Source organism: Rhinolophus sinicus, linkage group LG11 (genome assembly GCF_036562045.2).
Source record: "Rhinolophus sinicus isolate RSC01 linkage group LG11, ASM3656204v1, whole genome shotgun sequence".
Lineage (NCBI taxonomy): Eukaryota > Metazoa > Chordata > Mammalia > Chiroptera > Rhinolophidae > Rhinolophus > Rhinolophus sinicus.
Window position 1 is genome coordinate 41,273,227 of NC_133760.1, and position 24,690 is coordinate 41,297,916.

Genomic DNA, 24,690 nt, shown 5'->3' on the forward strand with positions numbered 1-24,690 from the left:
GGGGAGGGCTTGAGCTGAGGGCGGGGTGGAGGGAGCTGAGGGGGCAGGATCAGTGCAGCTCTTCCCAGCGGTAAGGAGACCTGCAAGCCCCGGGGTGGCGGCCCTTCCACGATGTGGCTTTTCGCTCTAGGTCTGGTCTCCCTCGCTGCTTCCACGGTTTGGGGTGAGTCCTTCTGAAATACAAGTAGCAGGGGCTCGCGATGAGGACTTTGAAGAGCTCAGTTTATTGTCCCCATGATTATCAATCCAGATATGGCCAAATCATGGGGGAGTTTAGCAGATTAAAATCGACTCTGGAGCCAGAGGCCGTGTGTGTCAATCCCAGCTCAGACTTACTAGCTGTGTGTCTTTAGGCAAGATACTTCACCCTTCTGTGCCTTGATTTCCCCTGTCTAAAATGGGGGTGACAACAGTATACCTCCCTCATGGGGGCTGTTGTGAGAATGAAATGGGTTTTTTGTGTGTTTTTTTTTTTCCAAAAGAGCACAGTACCTGGGATGGAAGAAGTGTAACCGAAGGCTCTGTAAAGAAAGGGGTTGTTTTCATGTGTTATGTATTAATAGAAAATGTGACGTCGGGAAGACCAACAGATCAGGAGCTAACTACCATTGAAAAAATAGTTTGTTACTCCCAGTTTCCACGAGGAGGGTGCACCCCACCATGGTGTAGTGTGGGGAAGTACCAGGTGAATGAGGAGGCGGGTGGGGGCGGACTGTGGGCAAGAGCCTTTATGGGGGCTGCCAGTCAGGAAGAGGTAAGCACATTGAAGATATGCAAACCAGCCGATTTCAATGGCAGTTGTAGGGACCTGGCCCTGGGGAATTACAGCAGGATGGCAGTGGCCTGGAGTGTGAGAGCCAGAGGAAGAAGGGCTGTGGCATGCTGGAAGGGCGAGTTGATGACTATCTCTTAGCCAAAGGATTAGCAAGACTCCAGATGTCAGTCATCAGAATAAAGAAAATAAAGACGTGATTACTACAAGGGTGCAGCAAGGGACCTCAGAATGCATGTGCCGTTTTATAGACAGAGAAACTGAGGCTCAAAGAGGGAAATGTACTTGTCCAAGATCAACTGGAAACTCGTGCTCTGGAATCTCTCTCTGGCTCCTGAATCCACACCCAGCGTTGTGGCCATCAGTGTCCTGATAGCCCAGGAGCCATCTGGATTTTATCTTCTTTCTGGTGGTATACACTCTGTAAGGCCTAGAACTGAGTATAAGGGCAGAGTGAGAAAGGAGCCAAATCAGGAGTGGAACATTCCCTAACTGCTGGTTACCCCCTGGCAAGGCCATCCCATTTCCATCTTTAGAAAGTCTCTTCCGGCTGCCTCCATTTCCTCCGTTTTCTCATCTGTAAAATGGATGTATTAATGTCTCCCTAGCAAGGAAGATTAAATGAACCGGAATGCACACCTGGCTCATAGGAAGTATTCAGTGTATAAACTTTACGTGGAACATAAGTGGTGACCGCTGCTGTTACTATTATTGCTTAGGCCACCGCACCCAAATGCCCACTTTTTCATCCTTGCCAGCTCAGCTGCTAGTCTCTTCATCTCCGTTGAAGGTTACCCTTGAGTTATAAAGGCCGGGCCTTTATGAAGCCTGGTTTCTTCTCAGACTTTATCATCTTCCCCTCTCTGAAGGACTCAGCACTCTTGACACGCTTTTTCCCAGGACCCACCTGATGCTCCCTCTCCCCCCCGTCACCCCCACACATGGTTCTCTCCTCCCACCACTCTGATGGCTTAGTCTCAGCTGCAGCTTTCCCTGTGTTTTCTCTGCAGTTCTTTCTCTTCTCACACTGGCCCCCTCGACATCACACATATCCGTAGTTTGCACCTTCATCTTCAGGTAGATGATTCTGCCCTGCCCCCTCACCTGGCCTCCTCTAGGGCCCACTTCCTGTGGCATCTTCTTACCCGGATACCTCACTGGCCTCTCCACTGTGTCTCTGAAATGGAGCAGAATCACAAGTCTGCTCTTTGTCTTCTTCTTTCCCTCCCATGTCCCCCACCTCTGATCAGGGACCAAACCCTTCTTCAAAATTCATTATAGACGGCATTGTATTCAGTCATTAAAAACAGTCCTTCTAACTATAGAAAAAGAATCTCCGTTCAATGCAGAAAACTTGGAAAGCACAAAGAAAAAAGTCACTTGCAATACCCATTGACATCTGGATATACATCCCTCCAAGGAAGTCCATCTCCACGTTAGTGGTAATAATTAGCAACCACAACAAAGGAAAACAACCTAAATGGCCACATGGAGGGATTGGCTATTAATAATGTGAGACGTGGACGCTGTTTTGTAACCTGCCTTTGTGTACAGTGTCTCCAGTGTCATTGGATGGTCTTCTGTAAGACCAAGTCTGGATTATTCTTTCTTGTTCTGGCCACACACTCTGAGGGAGCTGTTGACCTGTTGTCTGTATCTAAAGGAGGACAACAGGGAGAGTGACGGGCTAGAAAGCCTTTCTGATGGGAAGTGCTTTTAAAAACCGAGGCTACTGGAGAAAGACAAGAGGGGCTGTGACAGGCAGGCACGATCCAGTGTTGGAAGTTCAGGGTGCTCCATAGAGGGTGGGACCAGGCCTGCTGTGGAAGCTGCGAGGAGGCGAGTTTCGGCTCAGCGAGGAAGAACTGCCTGCTCCACGGGAATGGAACAGATAGGACTCTGAGCCCAGACCCGCTCCCCTCTCGACGACCCTGCGTAGAGCCACCAGAAGAATTTCTCCAAACTGATCGTGTCACACTCCCGTACTCCAGACCTGTTCACTGCTGCTCATTTACCCACTAAGTAAAGCCCAACCCCCAATGTGGTATCCGAGGGCCTCACAGACATGAACCTCTCTCATTCCAGGGCTATTTTCCACTCCCCATAGGTCCCCATGGCCTGAATGGGCCATTCTCTCTGCCGCGGGCAGGCTTGCCTGCTGGTGTCTCCGAGCCTGGTCTCGGCACGTTTTCTTCTCTGCTTTATCCCTCATACCCTCTGTTGCCTCTCTGCTCGTTGTGTCCTCCCTATGGCAAGTCTCAGCACCACGGTCACCGCCTCTGTGATGCCAGCAATCAGAAGGCCTTGCTCCCTCTTCTAACTCCTGTCATGCCTTCCTGGTGTGTCTCCCTCAGGACACTGGCCACTCTCGTCCCAGCAGTAGGGTCACGTACGTATGGGACTCGTTCTTCCCCCGAGGTTCAGGCTCCTGAGAAGAGGGGCTGCCTTTCATCCAGCGTGCAGCGGAGGGCCAGGAGCCTCATGGGTGATTGTTTCCAGAGGTTTCTAAGAGTGGAACCCAAATGTGTTGTTCACACCCAGCAGCTATCCTTTTTGCATTTATTTTTCACTTATGCTGTTATACCCCCAAGTCCAATTTGCTCCTTCACGGAGCCCTGTGAGTTAGGAAGGAAAGTTCACCTCACCTCTCTTTTAATGAAGAAGAAACCGAGGCCTGAGAGTTGAGGTGACTCATGTAAGGTCACCTGCCAAAAGTGGCAAGACCCACCTGGAATCCAGTTCAAACCTTTCACCGCTGATGTGTCCTCATTTCCCCTCCACGTCCACAGGGCACCCTCCCTCGTCACCTGTTGTGGACACCGTGCAGGGCAAGGTCCTGGGGAAGTATGTCAGCTTGGAAGGATTTGCACAGTCTGTGGCTGTTTTCCTGGGCGTCCCTTTTGCCAAGCCTCCTCTTGGATCCCTGAGGTTCGCTCCTCCGCAGCCCGCAGAACCTTGGCTCTTCGTGAAGAACACCACCTCTTACCCTCCCATGTAAGCCGGGCAGTGGTTTGGCACCTTTCAGTGGGAATGTCGGCCTCCGAGGCAAGCAGGAAGGAGGCAGGCAAGCCTCTGAGTGGCTCATACTGTGTGACCGTGGGCAAGTTCTCTAACCCGTCTGTGCCTCTGTTTTCTCATTTCTAAACTGGGGATGATAATAGAACGTGGGTCATGGGGCTGATGTCAGGAATCTCTGCCGGATCCTGAAGATCTGTTATTAGGTCTGCCAGCAGTGCTTGCCTGGGATGGATGGGTTGATGATCGAATCCTAGCATGGCAGGGCCACAAAACCCATATAAGAATCACGCCCCTCGCTTAGACTTGGCAGATGGGGGCCCAGAGCAGGGAAGGAATTCACCCAAGGTCACCCAGCCAATTAGTGGCCGAGGTAATTTTCCTCATGTTACCTTACAAATATTCTACCCTGACATGTTGCAGGCCCCAAATGTCTGCCATTTGAGTGACTTCTCATGGTTTATAGAAGTCTCCCCTGGACTATAGACCATCTGGTTTTCCTGGTGAAGGAACGTGGCCTCCCTGCACCCACCACGGCAGCCCACCGGAGAGCCAGCTTGCATCACCTCCAGGGCGGGCGCTGGCAGCCTCACCTCACTGACCCGTCAGAAGGCTCCAGGCTGGGGCCGTGCCAGGACTCCTCACTGTATCCGTCCTGGGAGAACTTAGGGAGCCCCGGCACCCCCACCCTCACCCAGATAACATCCTCCCCACTCCAGGCTCTTCAGCCGGGTACATTCAGCTCTGGAGCTCAGATACAGGCCTAGAGCTCCCAGTTCAAGGCCCCACTGGCTGCAGGGGGTGTCTCCGTGCTTACCTCTGGTTGAACCTCAGGACTGTTTTCCCCCCACCCTTCCCACCCACCCCTTCCAGGTGCTCTCAAGACGCAGTGGCCAGCCAGGTGATCTCAGAGCTTTTCACCAACACCAAGGAGAACATTCCTCTCAAGATTTCTGAAGACTGCCTTTACCTCAATATTTACACACCTGCGGACCTGACAAAGAAAAGCAGGCTGCCGGTAAGCGGAGAGTTCCAGCACTGTGGAATCTTCTGGTGGAGACCGGAAGAGGAGGAAGGCAGCCGGGGGTGCGGGTAGCACACCCACGGCTGTTTCAGGGGCCCAGGGCTTCCTTTACCCTCCACAGCCAGGCCATGTGACCACAGGAAACACAAGTTTTCATACCTCAGTTTCCCCTCGTGATGGCCGTAGGGCCTCTGGGAGACTTTGCTGTACATCTGTAAGCCACACTCAATTTTTCCAAGTTCTCTCATGCCAATAGAAGGATAAGACTATTACTCTTAGTTGCTAGATTAGGGATCTGGTACCCAGAGAAGCTGAGGCCTAATTACCAGTAAAGGTAGAACTGGAAGGAATCTTAGGGAGAAGCCAACAACCCAGCCCTTTCTTTACAGATAGGGAAACTGAGGCCCAGAGAGGAGAAGGTGAGGTCACCCTGCAGGGTTGGCAGCACCAGAGCCAAAGTCTTCTGATCTTCAAACCACAGACAGGGACATGGAGCTCGTGTGTGGTCTTTCTCAGCACACGAAGATGGGGCTCTGACAACTGTCAGTGTCCCAAGGTGACAGAGGTGTGGAGGCAGAGCCTGGCGTAACTCAAGAAACACTTTCTTTGTCTTTGGCCAACTCTCAGGGATTTTCTCGTAGCTACTTTCCCTCCCCACCTGTCCTTGGCTCCGCTGATGACAGAAATGAGTCAGCATTTCTGAAATAAATAGAGGTGGGGCAGGCTTCCAGGCTTAGGCTGGAGGGTTGGGTCTCGTGGAGAGGGAGCACCCAACCACCTCCCAGGAACACCCCTGGAATGATGCCCAGGGGTTGGGGAGGGTGTCCCTGAACTAGTGATTAGAAGCAGCACTGCACATACTCGGCTCAAAGAAGTGGGGACAAAGGTTCATTCATTCATTCATTCTTTTATTATGTACTCAATGCCCCCCATATACATAGCTAGACTTGGGGCTAGGACAAAGGAGGAACATAAAACTAATACCACGCAGCCCCTGCCTTCGAGGATCTTACCATCGGGGCTGCACAGACAGACCAGCTTCTTCAGCAAATCCCTGCTGCCCAGCCTTGGTTCAGCCTTAGCTCACAGGTGATGGAACTGAGTCTCTCTGCCCAGAGGTGGGTCGGGATCAGAGGTAGAGGAGGAAGAGGGGCTCTGAGAACCGAGAGGCAGGAGAACCTCTGCTTATGGACACAGGCTCTGGCACTATAAGGTCTGGGTTTGAATCCTGGTTCTGCCTTTTACTGGCTGAGAGACCGGCTCGGTTTCCTTGAAAAGGGAATAATGATGTGAGTATTCAATGATGAATGTCACAGTACCTGGCGGAGGACACAAGGCAAGTACCCCTGACATGTTAGTTAGAGTTGTAGAGAAGGTCTTACTCTTAACCTAACAGCTGACCTCCTGCACTATGGCCTTTGGCTGCAGAGTGCTGGGTAGCTCAACATACGAACTCTGGAGCCAGACTGCATGGTTTCAAATCCTGCTTCCACCACTTATTAGCTTCATGACCTGGGACAGGTTAGATGCCTCAGTTTTCCTATCTGTTAAATGGGACAATAGTTATCCCTAATCATAGATGGTTTATTTTAAAGTGCTTAGAACAGTACTTGGCACATAGTTCTTTTATTTTTTTCATTAACAAAACAATTACAATATTATTTTAGCCACTCTCACTTCCCTGCAAAGTGAGCTCTTTAAATGCAAGAGCCATTCATTGTGAGTCATGCCCACACTCATCCTCAATTCTTATTTATAGAATCCTATAGGTTCTAGGATCATGTTAATCAGATGACTGAAGACTTCTTGGAGGAGGTGACTTTTAGGCTGGGCTTTGGAGGATGGGTGAGATTTAGGGATGCAGAGGAGGGAGAGGGAAGGGATATTAGGAAGAGATAGCACTGGCAGCATGTATGCTACTTGGGATAATCACACACATATGAGAGAAGCTGAATTCACCACACAAGAGGTAACTAAGATGAAGCTGAAATCAAGGGATTCAAATACAAGCAGAGTGTAGTGAGCTGGGAGAGGGGCTCAGGCGATGGGAGTGTTGGGGAGAAGGTGACACCCTTAGCCTTGGCTGTTCCCACGATGGTGTTCTCAGCAGGAAGAGCATTGGGAGGAGGTTGCACTGGGGCAGGGGCAGCCAAGGTGCACTGAGTGGGGTGGTGGCCTGGCCCCAGCTGGGAGAGCGGGGGAGGAAAGTGCCTGCCTGCTCCAACTTTGCTGGAGACTGACAGACTTCGCAGAATGGCCTCCTTGAGTCGTGGCCAAGAGGTAGGTGACCAAACCAGACAAGCTCTTGAGGTCCTTCCCAGCTCTGCTTCCTGTAACCAGTATGGTGGCCTCCTCCCTTTCCAGGTGATGGTGTGGATCCATGGAGGTGGTCTGATTGTGGGTGGGGCATCAACCTACAATGGGTGGGCCCTCGCTGCCCATGAAAACGTGGTGGTGGTGACCATTCAGTACCGCCTGGGCATCTGGGGATTCTTCAGGTAAGACATTGGACTCTCCTCACTGCACATTGGCCCCTAAGCGGGGGTGCGAGGACCCCCTCTGGTCATGGCAGCCTTCAGTCCCCTAGTAAGGCATCCAAATCCCTTCCTAATTGGGCTCCACCTCCCATCTCATTTCCCAGCCACACTGGTCCACTTGCTTCTCAGCTTTTGCAGGTGTTCTTCTCTCTTCCTGGAATGCCTACCTGACACACTCCTATTCATCCTGGAAGGCCTAACTCAGGTGTTACCTGCTCCGAAATACTCACCTCCTTTTCACCTGTGCAGCAACAGCACATGACACATCTCTGAAATGACAGCAGCACAGTCGTTAGAGCAGCAATTTACACGTCTTACCTCCCATGGGAAAGTAAGGAAGGGGGCAGACTCAGGGCAAAAGCTCAGTGAAGGCTTATGGGTGACGCAATGGGCGCTGCAGGTGGGAGGTTGTCAGAGCATCTGACCCCAGAACAGGAGGAATGTGGGGTCCACTCACCTCATTTCTGCATTGGGTACATGGATAAGTCAAGGCTAGAGTCTTCTCCATCAAGTCTCCATGGAGACGGGAACCAGGTTTCCTTAGGACACGGTTACTGGTAGATGTTTCCTTAGGACAGTTACTGGTAGATTTTCTGACTGCACTGGCCCCAGGACCTCTGATCCTGAGATGGCTGGTGGGCAGGCTGAGGGGACGCAAAGACCTGTAGGGCTGGAGGAGGGTTTACATGTCCCAGGATGGCTCTCCTTCATTGAGGCTCCTCATCTTTCGCACCCCTTTCTCTGCTCTCCATTCCAGAAAAACTGCTCCGTTCACTCTCCAAGCTTCCAGTTGTCCCCGTCTCTCCTCTCCCCACCCTAGTCAGGTTTCTGCTCCGAACACGCCACTGGACGTTCTGGTCAAGCTCCCCAGCGACCTGGGCCCGACCTTGGCAGCGTCCACACAGGGTCACTCATACCACTTTGAAATGCTTCCTTCTCTTGGCTCCTGGCCGCTCCCCACCGCTGGACGGCTCCTTCTCAGCCCCTTCCCGGGCCCCTCCTCCTCCCTGAGTGCTTCTCAGTCTGTCTCCACTGGTTCCCTGCGGGACCTCAAGCACACTTTCACAGCTCCCTATTTTTAGCCCCAGCCTCTCCTTGGAAACCCAGATGCACTGGTTAATGTCCAGCTGCTGTCTGCCCTGGATGTCAAAGGGCACCTGACACTTCACATGACAGACTTAACCCTTGACCCCCACTGCCCCGCCCCCAGAGGCACGCCTTTCCCCACAGTGCATTCTGCTCAGCTGCTGGCAGCTCCGTTCTTGCTCAGCACAAAAGCCTTGTGATAAGGCTGGACTCTTGTTTTCCTCACACCCCATCAGCAAATCCTCTTGGTTCCACGTTTAGAATATATTCCAAATCCAACCACGTCTCACCTCTTCCCTTACACCCACCCTAGTCAGAGCTCTCTGGGTCTCTCACCTGGATTAGCTTAATAACCTTGCCACTTTTATGTCATGTCTGATCCACAGAATAGCCAGAGGGATCATTTCAGACAAGCAGAACCAGCTCACCCCCCTGCGGCGGCTTCCCACGTTACTCACAATGATATTGCAGTCCTTCCTGAGGCCCACAGGACCCTCTCTAGCTGCACGTCCTATACTCACACGTTTGTTCACTGGGCCCCAGGGACTTTGCACTTGCTGTTTCTGCTGCCTGGAATTCCCTTCTTTGGATATTTGCAAGGCTCCTGTGCTCATTCATTCAGGTCTCCACTCGAGTGTTGCTGCCTCAAAGAGGCCCTCCCTGGACATATGATCTGAAACAGAACCCCACTGCCCCACCCCTGCCTTTTCCCTCACCCTGTTTTACTTTTCCTGAAAGTACTTTCAATATAGTCTAGATTTACATTATGGCATTATATTCTATATTTGCCTGTTTATTTGTTCATGATCTATACTGTGAACTCTGCGTCGTTAGAGATTTCGCCTGTTTTGCTCTCATATGTGCTCCTGGCTCTTAGAACAGTGTTTGGCACATAGGAGATGCTCAATAAATAGATGCCAGATGAATGCGTGTGGAGCCCTAACGAGAACAACGCTGCAGGAGTGCAAGGCAGGGGGAAACCCCTGAGTCGGGGCCGTGGCAGGCCCACCCAGAGCCCCCAGCCCCCTCTGTGCTCTTGAGAGCCCTGCCCTGAGTCTTTGCTCCCGCGCCCCCTGTTCTCTTCCTCACAGCACAGGGGATGAACACAGCAGGGGGAACTGGGGCCACTTGGACCAGCTGGCCGCTCTGCACTGGGTCCAGGACAACATCGCCAACTTTGGAGGGAATCCAGACTCGGTGACCATCTTTGGAGAGTCAGCAGGAGGTGAAAGTGTGTCTGTCCTCGTAAGTGTTCCATGCCCCAGTGCTGCTGACGGGACCTGTGGGACACCTGCCCATCTAGCCGTGGGCACCTGTATTAACAAGAGCTGGAGTCAAGGCGGACCCTACTCTGTGCAGAATCAGACAGTGGAGAGCTAATGGCCAAAGTCTCTTCGGCCCCCAGGAAGCTCAGAGCTCAGCGAGCATCCCGGGGCCACATAAGCTCCAGCCCAGCCTGCAGCGTTCCTCCTCTTCCAACTTGGCAGAGCTCGCTCTCTCTCTTTCCTAATCATTTTCATGTTAGGACTCACCTTACTTCTCTTGGGAAGTAGGGGTGGGTATATATTATGAATAAGAGCAGGCAACCATGAGAGGTAGGCCGAGTGTGGTTGTTTCGCTTAAAGGCAGATCTACATGTCAAGAGCATGTGAGCACTTAGAACAGTCAGGGGCCTCTCTGAGGGGGTCTGGTGGTTTGTTCCCACCCAGGAAGGAGGACAACAGTCTCTGGGATTGAGGGATGGAGCCAGGCTGAGGGAAGTGGGTGAGAGGGAGGAGGGGAATCGCAAGCAGACACACCTGGGAGCCTGGTGTAGGGATTGCGGGGGTGGTGAGAGGGAAGAGACACTGAGAGATGCAAAGATGGAAAGAAAACCAGGTTGGAAGGTGCTGAGAGCTGTAAGAACCCCTCCAGCTGCGTGGAGTTGAGCAGGGGTCAGTGCTATTACTATATTTTTATAGCATATTTGCTTTCATAGGTAAACACTCAGAGGTGACGTTTTATATTTTGTGCAGAGGAGAAAAGGGAAAGTACAGATAAGCCCGAAGAAGGAAAAAAAGTCATCCACAATCTCATTACCCAGGGATTGTCCCACAGACATTTGACACTCATTTCTCTAGCCTTTTTTCCATATCTATCTATCTATCTATCTATCTATCTATCTATCTATCTTTGATTAAAAATAAAACCTTCCTTAACATTACAACACAGCACAAATATTTCCATAACTGTAAGTACTCTTCCATAATTATATTTTTTTATAGTTCCACGGTATTCCATGGTAAGAATGAAAAATAGCTTGTTTACCCAATCTCATAATATTGGAACCTTGGGTAATTTCCATTTTTTCCCATTATAAACAGCATGAGCACTCCTAGAAATTATTGTGTGCCTCTATGATCACGTTTCTTAGGATGAATTCCTAGTCATGGAAATGCAGACTCAGAATGGTATCTTTAAAGTGTTGCTAGGAATTGCCAAATTGTCTTCCAGATACTTTTGATTGTTATAATCCACACTTGCCTCATATTTCCTGTTCTGTTCCTCACTCTGTGCCCCTGGCTCCCTCCAGCTGAGGTTTTCTCAGAGAAGCTGGGCCTCAGGGTCAGCCCAGGTGAGGACCTGTCATGTCCGCTGAGCTCAGAGTCCCCATGAGCATAAACTCTCTTCTTCTCCACTGTCCTCCCAGGTGTTATCTCCGCTGGCCAAGAATCTCTTCCACCGGGCCATCTCTCAGAGCGGCGTGGCCCTCACTGATGCCCTGGTCATGGACGACGTAAAGGCCACAGCTCAGGTAGGTCTCGCCCTGCACAGCCCCCGCCCTTTTGCTTTGCTCTCCTGGAGTCTTCAGGGGCCTTCATTGCCATGGGATCCAGCTGACCTGCTCCAAGAATCACAGAAAAATGGCTGAGCGGAAGAGCAAGGGAACACCTCACCCTTCCAGTTTTACCACCGAGCAAATTGGGTCAAAGAGCAGAAGCAACTTGCCCAAGTCAACAAGTGATCAGGGCAGAGCTGCAATTCCAGTTCATGACGCTGGACTGCCAGCACAGGGCAGTGTGCCCTGACCACACTTCCCAAAGTGTGCCAGGGTGGGGTGCCAGGCCAGACAGGGGGACGGAGACTGCCATCATGTTTCATCTCTCTGAGGGTCTGAGACCTGATGCACCCCTTGCCGTACATGGGCCTGAGTGGTTCCTTCCTGGGGGCCTTGGGACTGGGGTGGCTTCCTGGAGAATTTATTCATTGAGTCATTTGTTCACTCAACAATGACATTTGATATAGCCAGACATCTATCAAGTTCATGAAGCTTCCATTCTAATGGAAGACACAGACTAATGATTACATAATTACACAATTATGAAATGTCCACTGTGACAAGAACATAAGGAGAAGTACTTAATGTCAGGACGGGGGCGGCGTTATCAGGAACAGCTTCCTGAAGAAAGTAATAAAGTTGAGATCAGAAGGATGAGCCATCATTTGCTTGGTGAGAAAAGAGGATTCCAGGAAGTGGGAACAGCCTGTGCAAATGTCCTGTGGCAGGAGGAAGTATCTCATAGGCCAAAGCAGAAGGAGCAGAGGGAACCTGGAGTCAGCTGAGGTGGGGACACTGGCAGGGGCCGTGCTGTGTAGCATCCTGGGGAAGGCTTTGTCTCTATCTGGAGACTGTTAGGAAGCCAAGGAAGGGGGAGCAGTGGACGCTCAGCTGAGGGGTGCCTGCCCACTGGGGTCTGTGATGTGGAGCTGTGAGAGCGCCTTTGTGGAAAGGTGGGAGTAGCAGCCAGACACAGCCAGTCTGGTAAGTAGCAGGGGAGGAAATGAAGACACCGACTGTTTTGAAAATTTTGAGACTGTTTTTTAGAACTCTTTGGTTGTAAACAACAGAAGCCCACTTGACCAGGCTTAAGTCAGGAAAGGAGATTTATTTGAAAAGAAACAGGTGGCAGAGATCGGACTGGATTTCACTACCAAACAGAAACTAGAAATTGGCAAAATGAAGGGAATTTAAAACATTTTTTCTTGTTCCTGTACACCCCCCTTTTTCTCTATTTCTCTCTTTCGCTTTCCCTCCTTCCCTCCCTCCCTTTGTCCCGCCCTCCCTCTCTCTTTCTCTCTCTACATCCTGAACGTTGATTTTGTGTTAGACACGCTACCAGGCTCTGGGCAGCCCGAGCTCATTCTCCACGGCCCCGCCATCGTGGAGCCTGCCTTCTCTCCATTCCATCTTGCCCTCTGGCTGCAGTTCCCAATACTTTCCTGAGGCCAAATGCTAGTGAGCGGATGAGCTGAGATTTGAAACCAGTCAGTGTGATTCTAGAGTTCACGCTCTTAAGCCTACTCCATCGCGCCCTTCTTCAGACATTCAGCTTTGGGATCATTTTGCCCATTTTAACAGAGATAAGGTAACTGAGACAGGGGTTGTCTAATTGGCACGACTGAGACCCGGGATCCATACCTGCTGGTCTAGAGAAGCTGCTGCTCCCCCTGCTGCCTTTAGAAATTGAGGTTCGGATAGAATACCTCCAATCGATCCAGGGAAGGGACATAGCTCTTGAATTCCGCTGTCGCCTGTGATCTCCGCAGCAAATTGCTTCCTTCGCTGGATGTAAAACCACCACCTCGGCTGTCATTGTGCACTGCCTGCGCCAGAAGTCAGAGGACGAGCTCTTGGAGACGTCACTGAAGATGGTAGGTGCATCCACTCTCGTGGCCGCACAAGCCCCACCTCCGTGTAAACCTGGCCCCAGAATAACTACCTGGGACAGTGTTTTGTCTCTCAGGGGCAGGATCACCCCTGGATCTGAATGGGGAATTTCTTGTTTTCTTTTTTATTATGAAAAATCTCAAATGTTAGCAAAGTCAAAAACTAACATAATGAACAATAGTGTAATAATCTCCCAGCTCTGTCAAAACTTACTAGTCCCAGAGGTAACTACCATCCTGAATTTTGAGGATGGGGATACTACAAACAAAGGCTTTCAGAAAGGTTGTCAACATTTATCTGTTAATTTAGAAATGATCAATTATAACCCAGTGGCTCAATTTTCTAGATTTTTTGAGGCTGCCTCAGTTGTGATTCTAGGATAACCATATATCCACACATTCATCCAGCCAACCATCCATTCATCCAGTCATCATCTTATTTTTATATCCACCTATCCATCCATCAATATATCCAATTCTTTAATATCCTTTCATCAATCTAATATCAATTCATCCATAACTTTTATTCATCTATTATCAATCATTCATGCACCATCTCGCCACCATATATCTTCACTCCATCATCCATCTGTCTAAAATCAATAATCCATCCATCACCTATGTGCTAATTATCACCCATCTATCCACTTATCCATCCAATTCACCTGTATTCCATGTATTGACTAAATCCACCCAACCACCCATCCCCCCATCCCCCCATCACCCCATCCATCCATCATCAGTGTCTGGGGGCGCATAACAGGGAGGGTGATGCCAACGTGAATTGGACATAGTCCCTCCTCAAAAGGAAGCATCCAAGGAGAAACACACCCAATACTTCGTGAATGAAGTGTGGTGGGAGGACAGAGGAGGGGACCATTCCTTATAGTCAGCAGGGACGCAAGGTGACATTTGAGGATTGATGGATGGCTAAGGCCTGGGTCATCACAGAGAAGCGACAGCAGGACAGACACCCAGAGAATACAGCACCTGGGCCAATGGGAACTATTCCTTTTTTGACGGGAGGGTGTGAATGTGAGCCCAGAAGACGCCTGAGTTCCTGGACTCTCTGTCTGGACCCTGGGCTCCTGAAGATACTCCTGGGTCCCCAAAGATAGGTCTCTACCACTGACTTGGTGCTGTTTCCATGGGTTGAGTCCAGAGTGGCCTTGGGGCTTGGATCCTGGTTTCTCAGGCTCAAATAAAGTGACCAGTGTATTAAAAGAATTAAAACACAACTGTTTTCTAAGGCCTAGGAAGAGGCAAATTCATTCCATGTGGCACAAGAGGACCCAGATTATAGGGGGAGAGTTGTTGAGTTGTTGACTTTGGGAAAACTCAGCGCTCATGTCACCCTTCTGAGGTTTGCTGAGATCATATGGAACTCTTTCCATGACTGTCCGCTCTCCCCCAAACACACACACACACACACACACACACACACACACACACACCTGGCCAGGAGAGCTACAACCCATAATGGAGGGACTCTACTGGTCGTTTTCTGCCTCCTGGTCAGACCTGTTAGCTATAGTATAACATTATAATCAGTGCAATCTTGATGTGCACACAACAAAGAGAAGGGGAGAATTTCGATGAGGCGGGGTGAATTTCAGTGAGCTTGTATGAGGCAGGACTTGCTAATGCAAGATGAGAAAATGCTTCTCAAAGTGCCTTAAGCAGTAACAGAATCCTCAGGTAACTGGAAAGTTCTGGAGTGGATGGTTTCAGGCATGGCTGGATCCAGATGCACATATTATTAAGAATCTGTCTCTACTCCTCAACTTTTAACCTCTCAGTGGTAGCTTCACTCCCAGGCAGGTTTGTCCCCTCGGGAGGTTGAAGACAGCAACAGCACTCTAAACATATATCCTACCTGCTTAGACACCCTGTTTCCCAATAATTCCAGCCAAAATTTTGGGGTAAAAATCTATTGACCTGACATGGCACATGCCCATTCATGCAAGGACTGATCTCCGTGGTCAGAAAGATGGGGCACGCCAGGTCCTATATGTATGCCTGGATTCATGGAGTGAGAGTGGGGAAGAGGGAGGTTCCCCCAAAGGAAAATTGGGGTGTGGTTGCCTGGGAGAAAAAGAAGAAGAAATGGATGGAGGGTAGGGCCGTCACAAACAACAGACATCCATCCTCTCCAGAGCTCCCCTCCCCCACCCCACACCTGCACCCTGTGCCGTGCCCAGGGGAGCCAGTGACCTGCTCACTTCCTTTTGGTCCAGCCAGAGTGGCACCAGGAGGACAAGCTGATACTTTTGGGTCAGCTCTGCTCCCAGGAAGCCTTCTTACCATATCCTCTGCCTTTGTTTTCACAGAAATTTTTCACTCTTGATTTACTTGGAGACCCCAGAGAGGTAAGGACCTTTGGTTTCTTGATTCTAGGTTTTAAAACTTGATACGTTTAAGCTCCAGTTAAGGAGGAATAAAAGAATTCTCCCTTGTGGACACATAGTAACTCCTTTTGTTCAGATTACTGAAGCCCAGAGAGGGGCAGTGACTTGCCTGGGTCACACAGCCAGGAGGACCAGATGTAGGGCTGAAGCCCGTTCCCAGAACTCCTGGTCCAATGCTCCCGAGGCCCAGCCTACAGCCCTTCCCGTTTACATTTCCTACTCCTCAAAATGCCCCAGCAGGAGAAGGCTGGACTGGAAACCACCACGGGGCCGTGGAGGTACCTGGATAAGGTTCTCCAGGAGCCTTCATGAAGGAACCCAGATTTTTTCCTGGGAGCCTGCACGGTGGATTGGCTGTGCAAGCGGCACCATTTGCAGGGCCGTCAGGGAAGGTGCCAAGAAGCTTAGCCCTGAGGACACCACCCCCCTTGCAGCCATGCAGGAAACCTCCACAGCACCCCCCCATCTCCTTCCTCTCCCCCTCTCACTTCTCAAAGTGTCAGCAGGTTCTGATGACATTACCTCGGCAACGTCTTACTGTCCTGTCCTCTCTGCTCTCTCCCTGGGGACAGTACCTCTTACCTTAGAAGGCGTGAGGATTAAATGACATTCATTCATCCAGCAAGGATTTAATTAGCACTTTCTATGTGCCAGGAGCTGATGTTTGAACTGGGGAATATACCAGTGTAAAGCAGACATACTCTCCTGCCCTCTTGGAGTGAGGACAGAACACAATAAACAGACACAATATGTAGTATGTTTAATGGTGGTCAGCATTACAGAGGAAAAGAAAGCGGGAGATGGGAAGAGAGTTTGCCAGTGGTTTGAATTTACACAGCAGGGTCGGGGAATGGCTCCATGACAAGATGCCTTGGGAGCCGAGGTCTGGAGAAGCGGAGGGAGCCAGCTGTCAGGAAAACTGGAGGAAGAGTGTTCCAGACAGCGGGAACAGCAACTGCAAAGGCCCTGAGGCAAGAGGCCAGTGTGGCTGGAGTGGAGGCAGTGAGGGGAGAGAAGCAGCTTGAGGCTAAAGAGGGAATGGGAGGGACGGGGCGGACGCTGTTTCCCCGGGAGCAGCGGCTCCATATTCAACTCAGAGATCACAGTGACTTCACAGGACTTAACTACAGGGAATCATGAGAGTCGACTGTAGCTAGAGAGATACTTCTAGATGTACACACACTTCACATTGAAATACATAAAACATGTATTTTTATAGTTTATAGAGCATATAAATATTAATGTAATGTGTTTTACATAATATACTACTATATATTTCAATCAGAGTGAGATTTTCCCCCATCGCTTTCCCACTGCTTGTCTCCTGGGGACTGGTTCTGCTCTCTGGGGTCACAGACTTAGGGGAGCCCCTTTCTGAGGACCCTGCCCACGGGCACGCAGGTCTGTGGTGCTGGCCTCCAGCTCAGATGCGGGAGGGAGGTTGTGGGGTGACCTGCCGTGGGAAGGCACACATTGTTCTACCCTGTTCCCTAGAGCCAACCCTTCCTGCCGACTGTGGTAGACGGACTGCTGCTGCCAAAGATGCCCAAAGAGCTTCTGGCTGAAAAGAAATTCAACCCTGTCCCATACATCGTTGGGCTCAATAAGCAAGAGTTCGGCTGGCTTCTTCCGGTGGTGAGAATGCGCATACCTCTTAGCCTGGCTTCTCCTCCCTGCCCGTCACATGACCCGCCCACCGCTGGTCGCAGGATCTCCTCCCTCTCCAGACCCCATCTGGGTCCAGGTCAGCTGTCCCCTTTGCATAAGCTGTCCTCTTCACCGTTCCATGGAAACCCTCTCTGGGATGGCAGCTGTCACCTGTGTGGTAGAGCGCTGGGGACTCCTCTCCCAAACTCTCCGAGTGTCTCCAAGCCTGAAATGTAGGTGCCGGGAGGGCCTAGAGAGGTAATTATTGTGCAGAGGAGGAAACTGAGGCCTGGGAAGGGGAAGGCGCTCAGGAGTAAGGGGAGGGGGGCCTGGGGCCCTGCAGCTTCTCCGCTTGTGGTTGGTGCTCCCTCGTTTCTCCATCAATTCGCTCTTCGTCATCAGATTGGAAAGATTCAGAGGCGCTTGCTTCCTCTTGAGGTCAAATTGACTTCTAAGATTAGAAAGGGCTCCCTTCTGTCAAAGGGAAACCAAGCTGGACACCAGCTGAAGTGTAAGGATGGGTTTGATACAGTGACTCCAGTATAATGGGGAAAAGATCCCGGGAGAACTGAACTCAAACCCTGAAACCAAAGGCTGGAGCCATTGGAAGTCTGGATGTGCTAAGGGAAAGGCACTGCTGGGTGTGAACGGGGATTGTCCTGTGACCAGGCACCTGAATTTGTTACCTGGCACTCACCTGGAGGAGAGGCAAACCTCTCCTGTCTTTATGGTAGGTTTGAGTGGTGTACTTTGAAGCAACGTATCCACTGAAGTTCAGCCATTATCCTCCCACCGGGACTGGGAGAGAGCAAGAGTTAGCACCTGAGTGTTTGCATTTCAGAGATGGTTCCAAGGTTCTTGAGGAAACAGTTTGGGTGGTAGAGTTACATTTCCATGGGCTGAGACAGGATTTATAATTGCAAACTGTTTGAAGGGGAGGTTCGGGGACCTATCTGCCTATCGGCAGGTTTGGGCTGGAACAAACGGTCCATTCTGGCAGCACGGAACTTTCTCAGGAAGGGATTTTAAGGGGGGCTGGGTTCATTCTCGGGACCCCACCTAAGCTGCTAGAAGCCATGTTAGAATTTGGTCAGGCCCCTTAGTGCAGAGCTTTGCACGGAGCTGCTTGTGCAGTCCTGTAGATCTCACTTCAGAATGGCTTCAAAGGTTACACTGAAGGACCAAAGCTATAACGGCAGGATTTGGGGCTTCCTTGGTCATCTGAGATGGCTGGGGGTATTTGTGAAGTCTGTGTCGTCTGCCCCAGAGCCCTCTACTTCAGTACGAGCCTGCATTAGATTGCCAAGGCCTCAGGCAGCTTCTCCTAACATTTACTTCATGCACTCCTTGAGTCTCTGGATATAAGTCCATTTGGTTCATTGATTTTACCCCGCTCATCAAAGACCCTGCATGTCAAGACATGACAGGTTGACCTCCAGCCTGCATTGGTTTGGTTGGTTGGTCAGTTGGTTCTTCCTGTTAATTACGAGTAATTCACAAATGCTAAACCATTGTTTTAACAGATGATGGGCTACCCGCTCTCTGAAGGCAAGCTAGACCAGAAGACGGCCACGTCACTGCTGTGGAAGTCGTACCCCCTCACTGTAAGGGTCTGGGAACCGCTGGCTGAGACCGAAAGAGGGCGGGGGATGGCCCCCAATCACAGAGCAGAATGAGGACTGGGGCCAGAGGGTTTGTCCCCATTTTTTGCCTTTCCCACCTTGTCACTAGGGGAGGGGCGGGGGTTTACCCAGGACTTGAGAGGTTCACCATTAACACAAGCCTTCCTCACGGGTCACTTTCCCTCCTGCTCCATTTCAGAACATCCCTGAGGAACTGACGCCAATAGCCACTGAGAGGTATTTAGGAGGGACAGACGACCCTGTCAAAAAGAAAGACCTGTTCCTGGATTTGATTGGAGACGTGGTGTTTCTTGTCCCATCTGTGACTGTGGCCCGTGGCCACAGAGGTGAGTCCCAGACATTGGAGGAGAGGAGGGGGCACCAACTCTGCTCTCTGTTCCGCCCACCCCTCAGGATGGACACATCTATGGGACCTGCCGAAGGTCATGCCCCCAGGCCAGTTCCATATGGCCTGGGATAGGGCACTGTCCTGGTTTTGTTTGGGCCAGAAGCAGATGTGGAGCAAAGGATCCCAATGCGACTAGTTTATTAGTTTATTCTGGAGGGGATCCCAGAAAACACAGTAGAGGAGTGGAGAATTGACGTGGGAAGAGAGGGAAGCTACACTGACTAGCAGATCCCTACTGTGGACAACCAGAGCTGGGGAGCAGTGGGAACCCCTCAGAAGACATGCCTCAGAGCTATCCTGAGCAACTAGGGAGCTGGGGGATTTATCCTCCACCTCCACGCATCATTGCTTGTTCCCCAGGGGTGGTGAATTCCCTAGACCTACTGCACATATGGGCAGAGTGGTCTCTGGGGGCCAAAGACCACAGGCAAAAGAGCTAGAGGTGCCGGAGGTGAAGTCAGGCAGGCATCCTTTGGGAGTATGGTGAGGCACCAACAGCACAGTCACGGGCTCCTTGCCTGAAATGATGGTGGTTTGTGAGGCTAGAGAGCTAATCCTGGGCGATGTGTCTTGCAAGGTTTCCAAGGTCAGAGCTAGCCATAAACTAGTTTGCTAACCAGTAGAGCTGCGGAAAGAGTGAAGCCGAGCGGAGGATCAGGGGGATTGTCCAGGACGAAGAAAGCCCAAAGGCGTGAGCAGTGCGAAGAGTGGGGGCAGGTGGTCTAGAGAGGGGCTATGTCTGTGACCGGCTTTTGTCCGTCCCTGTGTGTGCTGGGTCTACGTCGGGGCCTCCCCACATTGACCCAAGGCTGTGTGGGTGGGGTGTGAGGTCAGGGATGGAGGCGCTCACCCAGAGAGCAGGGCTTCCTTCTGAGTCCTTCCTTTTCGAGGAGCCCTCCTTCACCTAGTCCGCAAGCCAGGAAATGGGTCTCTGGTCCAGGCCTCTTTCTCTACCGGTGCTGGAAGGGTTTTAAAATTCAAGTCTTGGGGGTGACTGGTTAGCTCAGTTGGTTAGAGCATGGTGCTAATAACACCAAGGTTGCCAGTTGCCCTCCTTAAAAAATAAATAAATAAGTAAATTCAAGACTTTATAATGGAAAGTAGCTACAGCTGACCTACGATGTTTCAAAACACTCAGTATAGTCAGGTATGTGCTAGTTACTGCTTCTTCCTCTCGAGGGTCCTGATGAAAGGGTCAAATCAGCTCTTTCATAAACTTAGTCCTGCCTGTTGCTATGTATCTAATTTGCGGTGTCCTCTTCTGCATCCTTTGCTGGTCCCAGCAATCCGGGATACATGTTTTTTATCTGATATCTCACGACTTTGAGTTCAGGGTCTTTTTGCCAGGACTGCACAGATTTTATCAACACTATTCTTTCATGTTTTGCAAGTCTCACTCTTTTTGATTAAAAAAAAACTTTTCTGAATATAATATTAATATCTTACAGTTGTGGAAATTTTTGAAACTATGGGAACACATAAAGAAGAAACTAGAGATTGCTCATAATTCCTCTGCCTGGAAGTATCTGCTATAAACTATAATGTATTTTCTTCTAATAATATTTCCATGTCTTATATATAATTTAAAAATTAATTTTATATTGATTTTGTTCATGGAACACTTTGTTGTAGGCAATTCCTCAACGTCCATAAAAATTCATCAAAAAGCACCCACTATTTCACAGATTAAAATTTACTTTAGTATTTGTCTCATTGGATATTCAGGCTGGCTGCTTATATTTTGATGCTACAAAAACCATTTTGCTCATTCTTATGTGCATAAATCTTTAACCAAGTATGTCATAATTTTCTTAGGATTGGTTATTAGAAATGAAATCTCTGACCTGGGCCACAGGAGCATTTTAAAGTTCTCGATGCTGACTGCAAAATTGGTTTCCAGTGCAAAGGAGTGTGGATTTCTTAACTCTATAGCTTGGTATACTAAGATTAAAAAATAATAATAATGTTGCCAAGTTCAGAAGCCTTTCCTCAACAACAACAAAACAACAAATCACACTGTCATATTTTGCATATTTTCAATTATGATCTCTCTTTCCTCTGCTTCTCTTCTTCTTCCTAATTGTTATTATCCAAATCTATGCCCTACTTTCCTTTGAAGACGTGTAACTGTAGGAATTTTACCAATCTCAGTGGTTTAAGGCAGAAGTCAATAACAAAAAAATAATAATAATAATCAATAACATCATCATCATTGGGGCAGCCTCCTGCCGAAAATGAGTTCTCATTCACAAAGGTCTTTCCTTTATGGTTGCGTTCTGAGCTCATTTCTAAAACTTCTGAGTGGCAGAGGAAAGGTCAACCCCTTCCTCTCGGTGAGCTCTGCTTGCCCTTGAAGAAGGGGGTGGGACCCACAGAAGATTGCTTTTCCCCAAACAACACCTCTTGCGAAAACAAGGGTGCAATGACGGGGGGTGAGGGAGGCAGTCACATGCACTATTTTACACCCTCCCGCTGGGATGGCCTGTATCGTTAAACTACTTTGTGGATAAATATTTAATGGTGTTAGAAACGGTGATAATCATTGCAAGATAATGTGTGCAATATTATCCCACTTTTATTTACATAGAAGGGACATAATGCTAAAATAGTAACAGTGTTTTCTCTGAGTGGTGGGATTATAAGTGATCTTTTTGTTCATTTTCCTCTTCTCTGCATTTTCCAAGTTTGTTGCTGTACCCAAGGGGTACCTAAAGGGCTGCGGGTATTCTTCAAAGGAATGAAAAGTAGTCTGTTATCAATGAAATGGTAAACGGTGTGTATACCGGTGTTCTCATGTGAACGCATCAGTAGGCAAAGGGCCCTATAATGTTAGTTATTCTGAGTGGATTTACCCAAGGTTTCAACGTTCATTCATTCATTCATTCATTCATTCATTCATTCACTCAGTCTTCGTGCATGCATTCATTCAACAAGTACCTGGCTCAAATCCAGTGCCACCAGCTCTTCACACTCATGCAAGTCACAGAACTTTTTCGGAAACTGTTTCTTTATTATGCTGATAACCAGGGGTTTCCTGCATGGCCACACAGGGTCCAGCACACAGTTGGGACTCACATGGGCCGTTGCTACTAATATTATTGTTGTGTCCTCAGGACCCAGGTGTACCACTGGTCCTTGAGTGCTCACGTCCCCGGAGACCTTGACACCATCCAGGTATGCGTCTGGTAAAGTGAACTGTGTGTGAATCGTGTCTTCTCAGATGCCGGCAACCCCACCTACATGTATGAGTTTCAGTATCGCCCAAGCTTCTCGTCAGACATGAAACCCAAGACGGTGATAGGGGACCACGGGGACGAGATCTTCTCAGTCTTCGGTGCCCCGTTTTTGAAAGGTGATGGCCCTTTGGTGACTATACGCTCGGAGTTAGGAGATCTGGGGTCGAAGCTCAGTTTGGGGGAGCCAGTTCCTCCTTCTGTCCAGGTCTTAGTTTCCTGAAGTCACCATAACAGGTTGAGCTACAAAGGCTCCCACCTTTCTCTTGCTTTAGCAGCGTGATGGGGAATGTGTGCACGTGCCCTATTCCTGGGCTCTGACAATCCAGACCTGGACATCAGTACGACAGGTGATAAGATCACCTGCAGGGCCCTTGTCAGGGGCTAGGATGCCACCTGTCACTTCCCACTCACAAGGGCACATCAGAATGTAAGAGTAAGGTCAGAATTGGTGTTAACCTTGAGTCAGGGCTAATGTGTGTCCCCCTGTCTATCTTTCCCACCTTCTATCTACCTATCATCTATCATCTAAAGCTCGTATCTTCTTAAATGTAATATATTCAGGAATATACTATTTTAAAGAAAAATGTTCACAAACATCTTCAGTACTTTCACCATGAGCAGTTACAGGTGACTTGTGTGTGCCTCATCTCAGGGCTGTTTGGGACACGCCAGTGCCTCTGACCATTTCCTGGGTAGGTGACTTCTTAGGGTCATTGCAGCTCTGCTTTTCAGACTCTACGAAGATGTGGGTGGGTGAAGGAGACTGAGAACAGACACAAAGGGGGGCGATCCTGGGAGGTGGGGTGGCTGTGGCGGAAACGCTGGGTGTGACATTGCAGTCCTGAAGGGGGCGGGGCGGGCAGGTGGGCACAATACGCCGAGGAACCAGCTTATGGATTGACTGCAGCCCTTCGCTGAGTCCTGGATCAGTAACTCTCCAGCTAAACGTCCACAGAAATTACCCAGGATCTTCTTAAAATGCAGCTTTTGACTCAGTGGGTCTGGAGTAAGAGCTCAGATTCTGAATTTCGAACAAGCTCTCAAGGGAGGCAGCACCTACTGGCTGGTGACCACACTTGGAGTAGCAAAGGCTTTTTCTCTTCTTCCCTCCAGAGGCTGCCTCAGAAGAGGAGATCCAACTCAGCAAGATGATGATGAAATTCTGGGCCAACTTTGCTCGAAATGGGTGAGCAAAGATGGAGCAGGGTTGGGAAGGGGCAGGGCGTATCTGTTGGGAAAGGGCAGCTTCTAACACTTGACAGTCAAACACCGAGCCCTGAGACCTCTGACATGATAGCGCTCTTAAAATGGCCCAGAAGATGGTGAGCTCCCTGCCTCTGGAGGCAGATTGAAGCTGCGAGATCCCTGCAAATCTCAGAGAGTTGTTGGGGCCACACAGTAGCCTTGGGGCATTTCTATTGATTCCTTCTGTCCCCAGGAACCCAAATGGAGAAGGGCTGCCCCACTGGCCAGAGTACGACCAGAAGGAAGGGTACCTACAGATTGGTGTCACCACGCAGGCAGCCCAGAAGCTGAAAGACAAGGAAGTGGCTTTCTGGACTGAGCTGCTCGCCAAGGAGGCAGCGAAGAAGCCACTCCAAACAGAACACGTTGAGCTGTGAATGAGAGGCCCTGCCAGCCTTGAAGGTCTAGGGGAACTTAGATGGGTAATTCTACAGAAGGGGTTTGGGAGCCAAGGAGGCTGACGAGCTATCTGGTGGCCGTGGGCAGAGGCCATGGAGCGGGAATTGGCCTCACTTTTGGAAATAATGTTCTTTTGGTGACCAAGTCAGTGTCTGTGTCTTGAGCTGGAGACTAATTCATCCTCCTCAGAGGGAGAAGGATGCAGAGAGGGAGTGCCACGGGCAGAAGGTGCCTCTGGCGGGATGGCTGGGAGAGCCACCTTATCATTTGTCAGGCACATGACCTTCCCCTGAGAAAGCCCTCAGGCGGAGAGTCCTGGGTGCTGAGAGAGAAGCCCCCAGGGCATGTGGGCACTGAGCGTAGAGAGGACATGAGCTGGGCATGGACAGTGTCTACTACCCTGTTTAAGCTAGAAGGGCACCGCCTCTACATATGGACAAAGAGAGGGCCAGAGAGGGCCAGGAACTGGCTCCAGGTCACCCAGAAATCATTGTCCCACCTCCTGGAGCAACACGGAGACCGCCTCACCCCTAAGCTGGGGTTCTTTCAACCGGATGCCTGGCCGTCCCCAGCCTGACCCTCC

At 50.1% G+C, this 24,690-nt stretch overlaps 1 protein-coding gene across 1 annotated transcript; it reads left to right on the top strand.

The window, feature by feature from the left end:
* The first annotated feature begins 15 nt into the window (after positions 1 to 15).
* On the top strand, positions 16 to 24,251 carry CES1 (carboxylesterase 1). The gene is made up of 14 exons (XM_019749777.2): positions 16 to 163; positions 3,562 to 3,766; positions 4,661 to 4,805; positions 7,176 to 7,309; positions 9,526 to 9,679; positions 11,124 to 11,228; positions 13,022 to 13,126; positions 15,472 to 15,510; positions 17,044 to 17,184; positions 18,720 to 18,800; positions 19,018 to 19,165; positions 22,448 to 22,579; positions 23,577 to 23,649; positions 23,902 to 24,251. The coding sequence occupies exons 1-14, from the start codon at positions 112 to 114 to the stop codon at positions 24,083 to 24,085; spliced, it is 1,698 nt and encodes a 565-aa protein (XP_019605336.2). The 5' UTR covers positions 16 to 111; the 3' UTR covers positions 24,086 to 24,251.
* Positions 24,252 to 24,690: the final 439 nt, after the last annotated feature.

Bases quoted from the DNA above. Each gene is read 5' to 3' on its own strand.
- CES1 (XM_019749777.2), top strand. From the start codon at position 112: ATGTGGCTTTTCGCTCTAGGTCTGGTCTCCCTCGCTGCTTCCACGGTT. The intron at 3,767-4,660 runs GTAAGCCGGGCA...CACCCCTTCCAG, and splicing joins ACCACCTCTTACCCTCCCAT to GTGCTCTCAAGACGCAGTGG. The intron at 17,185-18,719 runs GTGAGAATGCGC...TTGTTTTAACAG, and splicing joins TCGGCTGGCTTCTTCCGGTG to ATGATGGGCTACCCGCTCTC.